Source organism: Anoplopoma fimbria, chromosome 8, assembly GCF_027596085.1.
Source record: "Anoplopoma fimbria isolate UVic2021 breed Golden Eagle Sablefish chromosome 8, Afim_UVic_2022, whole genome shotgun sequence".
NCBI classification, from domain to species: Eukaryota; Metazoa; Chordata; class Actinopteri; order Perciformes; family Anoplopomatidae; genus Anoplopoma; species Anoplopoma fimbria.
The window spans coordinates 14,124,241-14,139,197 of NC_072456.1; the positions used below are offsets into that span (position 1 = coordinate 14,124,241).

The following is a 14,957-nucleotide window of genomic DNA, read 5'->3' on the forward strand; positions in this document are numbered from 1 at the left end:
GACACTGAGTGTTGGTTTTTGATAGTCAGACAACGTTGTTTTAAGAACTGAAAGGTGCTACCTGTTCTAAAAGATTTACATTTGTGGCCCTTGAGCTGAGAGTAAATCAGAAATAATTGAGAGATGGACAAACCCTTTAAATCAATGACTGCTTAATTAAGAAAAAAAAAAAAAAGAAGAAGCTGGAAACAGCTTTATGGTGAGATGTTATATGTAGATAAGTCCCTTTGAGCAATATTATAGGTTAGTAACATGTAAAATGTCTTTACCATGCTGATGTTTAAAGATTTAGGGTCCTTCTATAAATTGTACTTATTCCTCTCCTGCTCCAAACACAAGCCTTTCAGAAAGGTACAATGCCAAAATAAAAAAAACATTCTTGCTACTGTGAGTCCCAGACAGTTTGTCTGTAAATATACTTTCAAAAAATCCACAAAATGACTTCAAAGTCATCACTTTCACAATGGCTGTTATATCTGTCTGCCAGTGTGTCAAACACAAACCTCCCCCCCCTGACTCTTGTGGTTTTTCGCTGCAGTTCATATAACCTCAGAGACATGAAACTTCTCTGACATTTCTGAGAAAGACAACTGAGTTAGATGTAGGCAGGCAAATTTATGGACTATCACATGCTGAAGAATGAACCTTCGAGACTTTCCACTATACCTCATGGAAACTTTGAAATTCTGGAGCTCACTACATGAATACATTGTTGTGTTTATGTTCCTTATAATGGTCAGCAAAGGTAAAAAAATACCCTCTTTCTTTTCTTTTCTTTTCCTTCTGCATTTAAGTAAGCTAATGATAACTTTTACTGTTAACCTCTATGTGATAGTATCAAAACACTTTACAGACTCACACATATGAAAGGGACAATTCTTTTTCAGTAAAAGTTAAACATCAGCCACCGAATGTTGGTGAGCTTATCATTATCATGTGGTTTCCATTTGCATCCGCACCACACTGCTCTGTGCCACCGTAATGAAGTGCAAGTTAAACTCATATTTCACTTTTTTGTTATGTTTTGGATGTTTGTTTTCTCAGTGTTGAGCTTGAGTTTACTCAGTACAAGGAGACAGACTTGTACTGCAATGTCATTGCTTGTAGCTGATTATATAGATAATAATATAGATAATATAGATAATAATAAATGGAGTGATTGCACTCAGTTTCAACCATAAGACACAGGCCATAAGACATTAAGTAAGGACGCCATTTAATTCTGGAAAAACAGGAAAAACTTCAAATTTGATATTAATCAATTAAGTCTCAATCTAAGGGTTGCAACAGCGTTCTTGTTGTGGTGTACAGTGACTTATTATTTCATATACTCACAAATCAAATGATCAAGTTTTTCCTAAATTCTATATTTATTGGCCTTCACTAAACTACATAACTAAATTATTCAAAAGAAAATAAATTAATAAACGGTCAAATAAACAAAGTGAATGGAATGAATGAAGAATATGATGATGAGTACGGTGAAACAGGAATGAAAAAGATAACATGTGACCAGGTAGAACCAGTGACTCATATCATTGATTAATGTTTATCAATTATATTCTTTGTTTGATGTTTATCAATTCAATTTAGGTAAATATATTACTGCACCCTTCAACAATTGAGCGTTTAAGAAGCACCAGGGAAGATTGTGAAGTGATTTATTATTAGTCCTTATTTAAGGGAGATCCTACTTTAGGTCTTAGGCTTATTGATTGACTTTCATCTATTTCTCAATTAGTCTAGCATCTATCTCAGGTTTACTTACTAACCAACATTCATTTGTTAACTGACTTCATATTTATTTGTCCGAGAAAAATCTGACTCATTCACATCTGAAAATATATTGTTCTCACCTGGCCTGGTTCTGATGGGCAGACGGGAGGTTACGCTGAATGAAATAACATCTTTTTTGGCATCTCTTCTTCTTGGATCTTGTTGGATGACAGTAGTTCTTTTCAAATGCATTCTCCTATCTCTTGCTCTTGGGCAGTTGGTATTGCTTTCTCTGGTATCATCAGACTGGTCGTCTTCTTCGTTGAGGTTCGACTCATCATTCTGCTCTCTCAGCAGAATGATGAGTCACATTGTCACCCCAATTTGTAGCTACATAGGTCATTGTGGCATGTTTGCCAGTTTCAAAATGTCTTTCATTTTAAAGTATTTTCTTTTAAAGTCTCCTTAAGCACGTTGGTGCATCACAGGTTGAATTTGTTACATTGTGTTAGCTAAAAAATATGTATCAAATTACAAGGTTTAACTAGGACGTGGCATTAGGGTGCATTTAATTTCTGTTCAAGATGTTGGGATATCAAAGATGCAGGATATTACCAAATGATTAATATAAATGGATAGGTCTATTTAAGGCTTTTTCTAAAGCTCTAATGCATGTTTATCATTTAGCATGAGTATTTAAGTTACATGAATTTAGATATAAACCGAAATAGAAAAATAACTTAATCACAGATGTGGATTTTAGCTCAAGTAATCAGTGTAAAGGAGAGGGGTAAACACTCTTCTTATCACTAAAGATATTTTATCCAAGCATAACATTTTTAGGTTCATGTTATTTCATATCAAAATTCAGTTTCCTTAAGTCTTTTATTCACCACTGTATGTGTCTATGTGTCTTATCGGCTCCTCAGGAATGTAGATGCTCTTAAAACAAGAAGGTTGTGTCATAAAATCTAGTATGCTCAGACCTTACAGGGGTCTTATACTCGTAAATCAGTCTGAGTGTAATGTTTGACCCCCAGTTGTTGTGTCTTATCTGCTGTTAATCTATCCAGGCACATGGTAAATTGAGAGTCCGACCAATTAGTGACCTGGGGGTCCTGAGAGCAGGTTTTGGAAGAATTTTATCAGTCAAAATGTTAAGGTTATTTTGTCATCATTGTTATTATCACATTTCAGTTTTTATCATCTTTCCGTTTTCATCTACAACAGGACTAAACGCCAAACCTCTAACAATTAAATGTGCTTTATTGGCATATGTGTAACAAATAAAGTGCGTCAAGTGTGACAAAGACAATATTGCCAAAGTTTCAAGTAATAATGAGTTGTTGAATTGTAAAAACTCTTCTATAAAATGTATAAATGTATAATGAAATAAGAAAACTTCAGCCTTTCTCTTTTCTACTGTGGTTTTGATGTTGAAAAAAGTAATTGTTCATTTCTATGTGTTACTCCTAAGGGTCAGCATGTGAGGCTCCTTCCAGTCCTGAGTGCTTCAAAAGAAACACTACTGAGTCTGTTTATATTTGTGAATGGAGCATGAATACAACTGAAAGCAATGTGATATTTTACATTCACTTTAAGTAAGTATGGTGACATCTACTAAACCAACAACTTCTCCATGTTGATTTTGTGTATGAGTATGGATATAACAAATATTAGACATAGTGAAAAAACATCAGTCCTCTCCCCTAGACGGTTAGCTTGAATTAGCATAAGTACTGGAAGCTGGGAAACAACTTGCTCGGTTCTATCAGAAGGTAACAAAATCTACAACAAAATACAGATGAAACTAGAAAGCTGCACTAAGTAGAGTGCATATCTTCGCCAGGTGTTTCTGCAACTTAAATTGAATGAACAACGTTCCTTACCACAATTAGCTAACCCACCCGTCTTGACACAATTGGCCTGTAAGGCGTCGTACACGGTCAAACTCAGACACATGCGGCGATGAATGCAGACAATTGGCTCAATGTTCTTGTAAAAGACATGTCATACAATCTTCCAAAAACTAAATTAAACCCACCAAGCTGTCTAGCTGCTTAGCAGCAGCTGATTTGCATCGAGTTACAGCAGTAATGTGTAGTGGTAGTTCTATTAGCTGTGAGCGGTTAGCCAAACACACCGAACAAAATGATTAAAGTCAGCGGCTGAGAGGTACGCAGCAGTGTCAGTACTGGTAGATACGTTAGCTTTTAGCCAAAGACACTGTCCATGCCGTTAGCTAGCCAAACTACTCTGGAGAGTTGTAGATGCACCCAGCTGTGTTATTGCTATAGCAGCCCCTACAGGCTGGAAGCCGGTTAAAAGTAGTGAGTGAGGAGTCAGCAAGCAGTCAATGACGTTGTTAACATGAACACTCATATTCCACTATCAGAATGTAACAATATTCCAAATGTGATGTGGGTCATGTAACATCATGCTTTATTTGGATATTCAGAATTAGGCCTCAATACTAAATTTTCATTTTCCAAATAAGACATGTGGCCATATTAGTTGGGTTTTGGGAGCATTCTTTGGACATGTATACAGCGCATTTGGAATATGCATCTCAATAGGTTTTTTTACAGCACTTTGTATTAGCATGGTTGAACATGTCCTCCAGCAGTGGATAATTATGAAAAAAACATTTTGACGCATGAAGCAAAATGGCCAAGCGGCTCCTGCCCTTCCACTTTTCCACATTTTGATGTGACAAAAAAACATGTTAGGGTATCGGCCCTTTCAAACAAAGCAGAGAATGGCGTCTATGTGGGATTCACTAACGATAAAAATGCGGCACAGTGTCGTTTTACATAATTCGGAATATGCACGGCTGCATGTATCGGGAATATTAGTTGAATATTCATTTTCATTAGCCATGTAAACAGTGTCATGTAAATATTACATTCATATGTATAAATGCACACATACAAATATCGAGCACAGTATATTTTGTTCATGCTCTCACATCACACTATCACTGTGCACATTGCGGTAAATGTTATGAGTTCTCTTTGAAGGTCAAATACTCCGGTCAGGGCGTTCTAGTGCCTGGCCGTACGATGGAAAAGGAACAGAGACACATAAAGAAGGATGAGCTCATGCTGCAGAGAAACCAGATCAAAGAAACCCAGTTTCACTAACTGATAAGGCCCTCAGAAAGTCTAAACCAAGAGCCGCCTTCCTTTATTAGGGACCTATCATATTCAACTCATAAAAGTCTATATAACATGATGCGCACTCTGTTTAAGCGCCTTTTAGTTGCTGAACTTCTCAGTACTGCTAGGCCCGTGCACGTATAACTGCTGGGCGATATACCCTGTTATCCTTCAATAAATGTCACATTTGTTTTAAGATGAATCCGGTGTAGAAGTCTCTCTTGTTTCCACTCAACAAATAATTTGTTGAGTGGCCTAGCAGTACTGAGAAGTTCAGCAACTAAAAGGCGCTTAAACAGAGGAATATTGCCTAAAAAATACAATTTGGTGCATGTAAACATAGTCAATGATACTAAAATAAAGGCTGTAAAAGGTGTTTTGAGAAAGTGTGAGAAAGCGCAACCACAAGTGGTAAATTATTATGCAGTTTGCTGCTTCAGAATGTGAGATTAGCCGTGGACAGACACAGAGGTGCCACTCACTCACTCAGGGACACACACACACTCATACAGAGGCAGGCACACACAAAACCGATTGCATGATCTCCTGGCGTAGATAATACTAATTAGAACAGATGACATATCATGTGCTAATTTGTGCGCTTTAATTATGCTGGTAGGGGGGATTTTGTTACCTTTAGAGCCAGGCTGTTTATAACAATCGAAAAGCAACTTAAGTGTAATAAATGTACATAACTTGATGTAGAGGGGTTAATATACACCTTCAGTCTAATGCTGAGGAAATGTGTTCCTGCCATTCTCAATGCACTCAAAGCTAGCTCTACCTGATTCCTTGCAGTAAAACAAAGTTCAAGAGCTTAAAGAAAACGTATGACCTCGGGGAGGAATTTATCAGGTTCAGATATCGTGCTCATCTCATTTGGGTGGAAGCTCGAGTAGGAAACTCCAGCTGCATGTCAACCAGGAGGTCTGTCATACTGGCTCACACAGGTACTGGATGCCTCTCTCATTTATTAAAAACACACAAAAGTTAACTGACAAGTTTACTATGTATAAAGTGCTAAAGTATATGTTGAAAATATATGTAATAAATATTTATCTTTTCCTCGGCAGTTAAGTATGAAGCACCTCAAAATATTTCCATGTCCTGGTTTAAAAACAATCTCAACTTAAGATGGATAGCGGCAGAGACCTATCCAGCTTTAGCCGAGATCAGATTCAGACTCAACGAACGCCCCACAGAATCATGGGAAAAAGTGAGGCAGATTTTCTTATCAAATGTAATGTATCTGAAGTTGGTTTTTACATGAATTAACCTATTTGACCTTTTATCCATATTGCAGTTACAGAGGACAACAACTACCACCAGCAACACTTCAATGTGTGAGTAGTCACTTGTGTTTTTGTAATTCAAGTCATTTTAATGAAAAGTGTATTCACTCTTGTTTCATATTGGTTCTTGGGGATCTATAGCCGAGATACAGTAAAGGATCATACCAGTGGTTTAATGCTTCTGATTTCAATTCTTTACTGACGTCCAAGTTTTTAGACTTGTTAGTTTTGCTAATTGTGTGACACGGAAAAACACAGAAGTGTCTGTAAACTATAGGCCATTCATGTGATTTGTTGACAATAGCAAAACATATTATAACAATAAATATAGGAGAAAAAACAAAAAATTATGAATGTCAAATTAACAAAATGTCTCTTTTTTTTATCCAAACAGACAATGTTATTGTTGCGAATCTGTTGAAGGATTCAGTTTACCAGGTTCAAATCAGACAGCGGTCCACTCAGGCCCTTAACCCACTGTGGAGCGACTGGTCTCCAGTTGTGACTGTTCCTGCAGGTGAAGATTTTCTCGTGTATTGGTTAGCACCTTGGACTTTAAGTCCAGTGTCCTGAAATCATTTGTGGCTTTAGAAATCACAAACTAAACTACCATAACCTGTGGCGTTTGGTATGATGAGAGTCCTAACCACTCGCTTCCTTTCTTTCCTACTTTTAAGTGTTGTTAACATGTGAACAGATGCAGCTTTATGATTGATTGCACTCTTTTTTTTTTGCTGTAGGTTCAAACTAAGTTTAGTATAACCCAACATACAGTAAACAGCCTGCTTGATAGTGTCTTTTGTTTTTACTGCAGAACTTGAACAGAAACCTGAAGTCACCATGATGACATGGCTTTTAAATGGCACTCGAAAAGTGACGCTAACGTGGAAGGTAAGCCAGTGGCGGGAAAACTACACCAACAAGTTCACACTTGTGGTTTTTGATTAGAGCACCACACATTTAAATTGTTATTGCACCTTTTTTTATTGTTCAATAATGTGGTCCCAAATAGGACAATAGTAACGTGTCAAATTGAAACAAAAAAAACAGCAGAGAGTATTTTCATTACAGTCTCTATGTATAACTGTAAATTCCTGATGCTCACAATGTTCACAAAAAACTTTTTAATACAGCAGATAAAAATATGCAATGAAACATTTAAGATTGTTCTATATATATACAAGTTACTAATATGTGTTTTTGTTGAGCAGGCAGTTGGCCAAAGTGAGGCAAAAATTACTTTACGTTTGAATAGGGTCTGATCGGCAGATTATGTTTATATGTGACATATTCATACACACAAGTTTTAAACAGAATTATATCTTGAGCACTTTGAACAGAGTGGAAAAGAAGTCAGAAGTGTGATTCTGTTTTCGTTAAACATTTTTTTCAAGGAGCTACTTTTTATTATGAGATATATAAAAGCATATAAATGCACAAATTAAATAACTTTGTATCCCAAACATTGTACTGGTACCTGCAGGTTTATCACAGCAGAAATAAAAGGTGCTACTAGGGCTACTACAATCTGTACGAATTCTACTACTAACAATAACAGTAACGAGGATGATAAAACTTTTAAAAAATCACTCTACTAATTCATTGTAACTAATTAATTAATTAACTATTTGTGTGTCATGAAATCTGTCTAAAAAAAGAAAAGAAAAAATTACAAGTTGAGGGCGAATCATATCTAATATGTTTTATAATAATATCTTCAAATACAGTCAATTAAGCACCCAGCATGAACATTTGTACTTTGATTCAGACAATTTTATGAGAAAAGGTTTTACTGTAATGGAAGCAGCATGCATAACTTGGCATAATTAAAGAGTTTAAAAATGTTGCATCGCTGACTCACAGAATTTTTAAATAACACTGATTGACAAGACACAGTTTAAAAATAAAAATGTAATAATAATCTTCAACCTCATTAGTTCAAGTGATATGAAACCTGGTACATAATCCTTGCTTTTTGATCGAACCTTTCTGCCTCGGGACCAACAGTGTGTGTTATAACGGTGTTTCTATCACTTTGTGTTTCCTGTTGCCCCCCGGCTCGGCTGTAGCACTCAGTTTTGATGTGTTTGTCTCTTCTGCTGTTCAGCCGATGCCATATGCAGCTGCAGTCATGGGAGTGGTTTACAACCTGACAGACACACAGTCTTCTCTTGGATGTCCCTGCAAGAAAAAAGGACATCTTATCAACACGAGTAAACACACTACTTTTGTCTCGTTATCTGCCATCAACATCACTGTAATCGCCAGAAACACAGCAGGGTATTCTCCACCAGCAATCATACAAGTACCGGCCGAACCTGCTGCAGATTTAAAAAGTAGGCCAAAGTGTGTGTGTGTGTGTGCGTCAAATATCATGTTTATTTAACCTTTAGTCGGAATTAAAGGCTGTTATTCCCCTGACAGTTTGTGACAATACGTTACTGGATAAGAAACTAAATAAGAAAACTTGCCTTGAGTGGCACGAGCTTCCAGATGGAGATTCAAGGACAGAAAATGTGATCACCTTAACAGCAAGGATGAAGAAAATGGACAGGGAGAAAATGAGAACGAGTAAGTTTTATCCGAAGTGCTTTTAATCACATAGCTCCATCACCTCGGCTCCATGGACGGCTAAAGTCAATGGAGAAGATGAAAACAAAAAACTAGTCAGGATGAAAACGTTGACAAATCCTACACGTAGTGGATTCAACAAATCAAATAATTATACAGTACATCAAAGCTAATTGTTGGCCTAATGTTGCCCCAAATTTTATTGACAGTTTAAAGCCAGATACAAAATTGCTTTTACATTACTTTTACTATTGGCCATGGCCATGGCGAAGATAATGTTGTGACACGTTTACATCAACAATATTTTCTGTGTATGACAAACTATGAATCTGTTTCTGTTACAGACATAAAGGACTATGTTCGGTACCTTTACTTTGAACACAGATGTGAAGGCGGTTGGAAACCACAGACAGTCAAAATGTGCCTCTTTTATCAAAAAGAGGGCGGTAAGTGTCATTATTCCAATACACCAAGACGCACAGGACTTCTGGACTATCAGACGCTAAACTTAGTCTGCTAACTGGAAGAGCTGCAACAAGCTAAACACCAGAATACATTGACAGTCGGTTGCTATATGCCTTTGGTCAACATGGGAATATCTCAACAACTATCAAATGAATTGTCATGAAATTCTGAACAGACATTCATGATCCTCAGATGAGTTTTTCTCAATGACTTTGGTAATGATGTGGCTTTTCCTCTAGCAGCCCCAACAGGTTGACATTTGTGGGGGTTTTTTGTAAAATGTCTGAAGAACTGCAAGGCTGGAATGAATTCTAATAACTTTGGTGATTGTTTAACTCATTCAGCCCCATCTTATTGCCAGAGTGTCAAATACCACTGCTTTGTCACATTCCTAGGCATCCAATACCAATGCAAAAGGCCCCTTTTAGCATCTGTTTGAGACGACAGGGCTTTCAAGTAACAATGTTAATCAGCGTCATTATTAGACGCTCAGAGAAAATGTCTGATTCAGAAATCACAGGACTTTCAACCAGGAGGCTGGTAATTGTAACCAGCGTTCATGTCCCAAACATGTTGAGTTACTTTGAAGTTAGGTTGATTATGTTTGTTATGTGTTTTCCGTACTTAAGTTACAATTTTTACATTTACCTAGTTTATGTAGTTATTTTAAGCCCAATTTTGATTTATTTATTTTTTAAACCTAAGCAAGTTTTTTTTGTTTGAATTAGCAGTTTTAACTAGACCATGACACCAAAAAACAACATCAAAGGGTTTGACAAAGCGTCAGTATGTAACCTGTTTCGATGAGAAAACATTTGACCTATTACCCATAAGCATGTTGGCATTGTCATTGCAGAATTGTCCTGTTCTACCCAGCTAACATTAAACATTAATACATTTTGTTTATATGTGTATTTATACTGTAGGAGATGCACCAATCCCACTGTTCTGTATTGGCTTATAATGAGATCTTATCTAACTTCCAATTTAAAATGTGTACTTCTCATCTCACTGTGTGGAACTGATTGGGACCATCCTTCTATATGTATATGTAGATACTTTACATGACTGAGAATGAGAAACCATCATTGATCTGTCTCATGTTGCCAGTGCTCAGGGTGTTTATGAGTTATGGTGCTGACAAATTTCCCCGCTGCGGGACTAATAAAGGATTATCTTATCTTATCTTATCTTACACTGATCCAGTGCAGATCCGTGCATCGAGGTCATAGAGCACAGCAAAGTTTGTCCCCACATAATGTGGCTGTTTTGTTCTACATTTTTCCTTTCTCTCTTCAGTTCCACTCAGAGAACCTCAGGAACTAGCGTTTAGTGCAACACACACATCTGTTGACTTGTCTTGGAAAGCGATTCCCTCTGTGGACCAGCGAGGTTTCCTTACACACTACATCCTCTGTAGCGTGAAGTTCAGCTCACAGGATAATCAGAAAGGTGTGAAGTCACTTTTTATTTACTCATCTATAGCCTTTTGCAAAGGCAAGAGTTTTGTAGAGCTGAATGAAAGACATTTTATGTATAATTATATGTTTCATTGCACAATATTTCACCAACTTTTGAATGTATGAGACAATTAGACTTTATAATAACTCAGCACATGTGTGATGACAGGGGTGTTCGACTGTGTGTTTTTCCACATCTCATTTCTTCAGAGTGCAGTAACATATCAGCCTCTCTGATTAAACACCATCTGGAAAACTTGACACCGGGAACGAAATACAACATCAGCCTGGTTGGAGTGACACGTGTGGGAGCAGGACCTGAAGCCACAGTCATTATCAACACGCTCCCTGAGAAGCCTGTCAATGGTATCTTAAATCAGCTTTGTTGTTGTTATCTCATCTTGGAAAGTTTAATATGAGACAATGGTGCAGTTGTGGCTGTAAACAAATCTCTCGTTGTTATTAGTGTGGTGGAGTCTGGGCTTGCTGTTACTGTTCTTTTTCTTAACAACAATGTGCACCTGCATCTTAAAGAGGTAGGTGACCCCTACTGTAAATATTCTATAGTTTGAGATTAAAGTATTGATAAACCAAACAAAGATGTGGAATGAATAAGGACTGAAAACACACTCACTTGTTCTGGCCATCTTTTAAATATATGTACAATTATTTCTGTAATCATTGCATCTTTCAAAATGTTCTAATGGTCTTAGTTGGTGACCTTTAGGGCTGTGTATGTGCTGATTTTAATCGATGCTCACTTAGTTTTACTGAATAAATGCCATACATTGCAACTTTCAGGAATTTGGATATTGAGTTTGTTTTATCTACACTTAGAATCAAAAGCCAGATCTTCCCTCCTGTGCCGACACCTGTTATTCCAGATTTCATCCCTTATCAACCAGAGAGTCAGGTAAGAGACTGATATTTACAAGGGATTTCCCGCAGTTAAACATCTGAATTTTTACAGCTGAATTTTTGTCATTCATGCACTGTAAAAGTTTTCTGTAGAGTCACAGGTTTGGGGTTTTAACCGTTTTTAATAATGGCTTGAACTCTTCTCCCACTCAATTTCAGTACTTCAACTACAGCTTGTCAATAAAAATTTAATTAAAAAACAACTGAGAATCTATGTCTCTTTCCAGAAATCACGACCTGGTGACTCATGATAACCGACAGAGCTTGTTGTGAACAGTTTCATGTACATAAATATATTTTGTGGCACTTTGAGCACCACAAACGGAGTGCCATCTAGTCCTAATATATTTAAAACATTAAAAACATTACGTGGAAACTAAAAATAAAAAGTTGTAATCCTTAAAATCCTAAGATTCCAGATTTAGTAGGAATAAACATAAACTTGCCAAGTATTTTATCTTATCCAACAAATCATAACACCTGTGCATTCAGCAAACAAACAGTGTTTATAAAGATTGTGTTTCTGACCATTGCTAACTATTCTGTGCCATAAAGCAATCGCCAACCTGGTTGCTCACAGTAGTAAAATGCAGTTGTCATGAAGAGTGGGGCAGTTGGAGCCAAACACAGGAGACTACAGGAAAGAACTGGTTTTAATTCAAGGGTCATAGCAGGCAAGACACAACTGAACATCTAATAACGAAATCAAGGATGCAAAGAAAAAAGTAAACAGAAAACCAAACTTATCTGACGAGACTGATACAGAGCAGGTGTGTAGACGGGTAAAGGAGCTAAAGCCAAAACACAGAAAACAATGTGTGTTTGGTGTGTGGAGGCTTAAGTAATTAGAAAAGCGATGGACAGATGTATAGGGAGGCAGCTGGTGTGGCTGGATGTGTTGCACATTTGTTCCAGAGAAGTAAATAAATGGAGGAAAGTCCCTAATCTATTGGAAGATGAAGTGAGAGAACCACAAACTGTTAATTAAACCATAATGCAGAGAAAATAATTTGGTCGGACACAGTTTGGTTTACAGTAAATCAATGTTTCAACAGTTTTTGTGATGGGAATAGCTCACTCCCATTGCACTGGAAAAACCACAGTGTAGTTATTTTCACTTCTGTTTTTGTTTTACTTTGAGTATCTTTTTATACAGCATATGGCAATCAAACAGGACAGCAAGCTAACAATGTAATAGTACAGTGCTGTTTGTTCTCTGTGCATATGACAGTGAAGTCTAGAATCTTGAATCTTAGTGTTTTGTGCTAATATGACACGCAACAGGAGTTTCTGGAGGGAAAGGAGGAGGTGCACGAGCTTACACTGCACAACCATCCAGAGGCCAAGTCTGTCCCTGAGGACGCAGGTGAGACCACTGTCCTCAGGGGAGAGTGGGATGACAACAGTGACGAGGACGTGGATGACAGCATTGATTCAAGGATGTCGGAAGGAATCGGTGATGAGTGTCCCGGCTCCACAGATGAGGCACTGAGGAGTTCCAGAGAAGAAGAAATTAATGATCTCGAACAAGTGGAGAACGAGATCGCCATGCTGATATACAGGAATGGTTTAGTCTTCGATTTGAAGACAGACTCGCCTTAAAATGGATTTAAATGAGGGTTTAACTGCCTCACAGCACACAATTGTATACTAAAGACTGAACCAAAACTTTTCTTGTTAAAACATTTTCATCTTTTTGAACATGTCTTTATTTTGTAATGTTGGATGAAAAAAGACTTGAAGAATAATTTTATTTCATTTTTTTAATGTTCATGTATGTTGAATTTTGCCAGTGACTTTTTTTTATCTAAGCATGCCGGATATGAGAGCAGGAGGGTTTATCGCTCACAGTCGTTGTCAATAAACTTGTTTCTGTTGATGGCCAATCCTGGTTTAGACTTTTTTATTTAGGTGTTGGACAAAAAGATTCTCAACAACTATTGGATGGATTTCCATTAAATTTCGTTCAGACATTTATGATCCCTAGATGAATCCTAAGGACTTTAATCGTTTTCTTTCACCAGAAGGTCAAAGTTTGACTTACCCTGTGGAATATTTTGATATCTACCCGATGAATTGGCACAACATTTTGTATAGACATTTATGGTCCCCAGAGGATGAATTCTATTGACTTTGATCGCCTGACTTTGATGTAATTACACCAGCGGGTAAACGCTTTTGATTGTGAGTGAATACTCTCAAGTATTTGGTTGATTAATTACATTTTAGAAATGTTTAACATTAATTCATGGTCTTCAGAGGAAGAAAGCTTCTGACTTTGGTGATTCCTGAAAATGTTATGTATTTCCGTCATCAGGTCAAAATGTCTTTGTCAATACTTCTGTTCATGACCAAACATCTTCAAAACTAATGACTATCAGCCCAGCTGCACTTTGTGTTCAGTGCTGTTTGGCATGTGTAAAAATGTTGACTTTAATTTCTCCTGCAATAACTGGAATTATGTAAGGATTAATTATTAAAACCGAGGACTGGATTTTAAATCCTAGAGCAGAAGTACGTGGCCAGCTGTTATGTTTACTTCACAATGACTGCAAAATTCCCACCCCAACAATTGCTTGTTTTTTATAATAAACATTGAAGCTTCAAATAGCTACTAAACTCACTGTAGACTCTAGGTCTTGTTAGCAGCCACATCTAGTTCAAACTTAATGAAACTCAATAGAACATAGTTAAATATCTCATCATAAATATAAATACAACAAAATGACAGTTTGCAAGCAAACTTTTTTTCTTTAGATTTCCTGTAAAGAGTCTAATGCATTGTTGGTCAGTGTAAAAATGAAACCTGCAACTGCAAATACAAAGAACCAGTGTGTGTGATGGCTGGGTAGCACAACTGTGAGTTTGTACAATGTGACAGGAAGTGGTGGTCACAAAAAAGCCAATGACCTTAAAAAAAGGTAGCTCATGCAAAGTGAAACACTAGATTACTCATCACCAAAGAGACTTCCGTGGTCTTTGAATCTACCTTGTTCAAACCAGAACATGTCGTGGTGATTTGCAAGAAATGATGACAGAGTGAGAGCATTTCCCCACGATGCTGCGCTTAAACAATCTTTTTACCTTGTTCCTAATTTTTTGGTTGTGGCATGCTTGGAGGAAGTCACTGTTGTTTAGTTATGACAGTCAAAGTTTTATCTCCCACCGCACCAAGATTAAAATCATCTGTCCTGACCACAGACAGCACGCTAACATCAGATAAACGTGATGTGTTGTGAATAAATACTCTGAGCCGATACCACAGGGTGTGTATATTTATTACTGTAGGGATATTTATCTGCAGGAGTTTTCAGAACTTATTTTAAATCCTACCTATATAGGAGATTTTATATTTAGCACTTGAGTATTCATGCTGT

General features: G+C 37.1%; 1 protein-coding gene across 2 annotated transcripts; it reads left to right on the forward strand.

Moving 5' to 3' along the window:
- Window positions 1–598: 598 nt before the first annotated feature.
- il12rb1 (interleukin 12 receptor subunit beta 1) lies at window positions 599–13,790 on the forward strand. 2 transcript variants are annotated; one of them, XM_054603215.1, is made up of 15 exons: window positions 599–745; window positions 3,194–3,317; window positions 5,673–5,824; window positions 5,948–6,090; window positions 6,178–6,217; window positions 6,561–6,683; window positions 6,981–7,057; window positions 8,274–8,502; window positions 8,591–8,737; window positions 9,082–9,183; window positions 10,502–10,654; window positions 10,873–11,028; window positions 11,129–11,198; window positions 11,500–11,575; window positions 12,865–13,790. In XM_054603215.1, exons 1-15 carry the CDS (start codon window positions 640–642, stop codon window positions 13,180–13,182), a joined length of 2,016 nt encoding a protein of 671 aa, XP_054459190.1. In that variant the 5' UTR covers window positions 599–639; the 3' UTR covers window positions 13,183–13,790. The 2 variants fall into 2 exon arrangements, with proteins under 2 accessions (XP_054459190.1, XP_054459191.1); XM_054603216.1 differs by lacking the exon at window positions 11,129–11,198 and having other exon boundaries at window positions 12,865–13,153.
- Window positions 13,791–14,957: the final 1,167 nt, after the last annotated feature.

Bases quoted from the DNA above. Each gene is read 5' to 3' on its own strand.
- il12rb1 (XM_054603215.1), top strand. From the start codon at position 640: ATGAACCTTCGAGACTTTCCACTATACCTCATGGAAACTTTGAAATTC. The intron at 6,684-6,980 runs GTGAAGATTTTC...TTTTTACTGCAG, and splicing joins AGTTGTGACTGTTCCTGCAG to AACTTGAACAGAAACCTGAA. The intron at 8,503-8,590 runs GTAGGCCAAAGT...TTCCCCTGACAG, and splicing joins ACCTGCTGCAGATTTAAAAA to TTTGTGACAATACGTTACTG.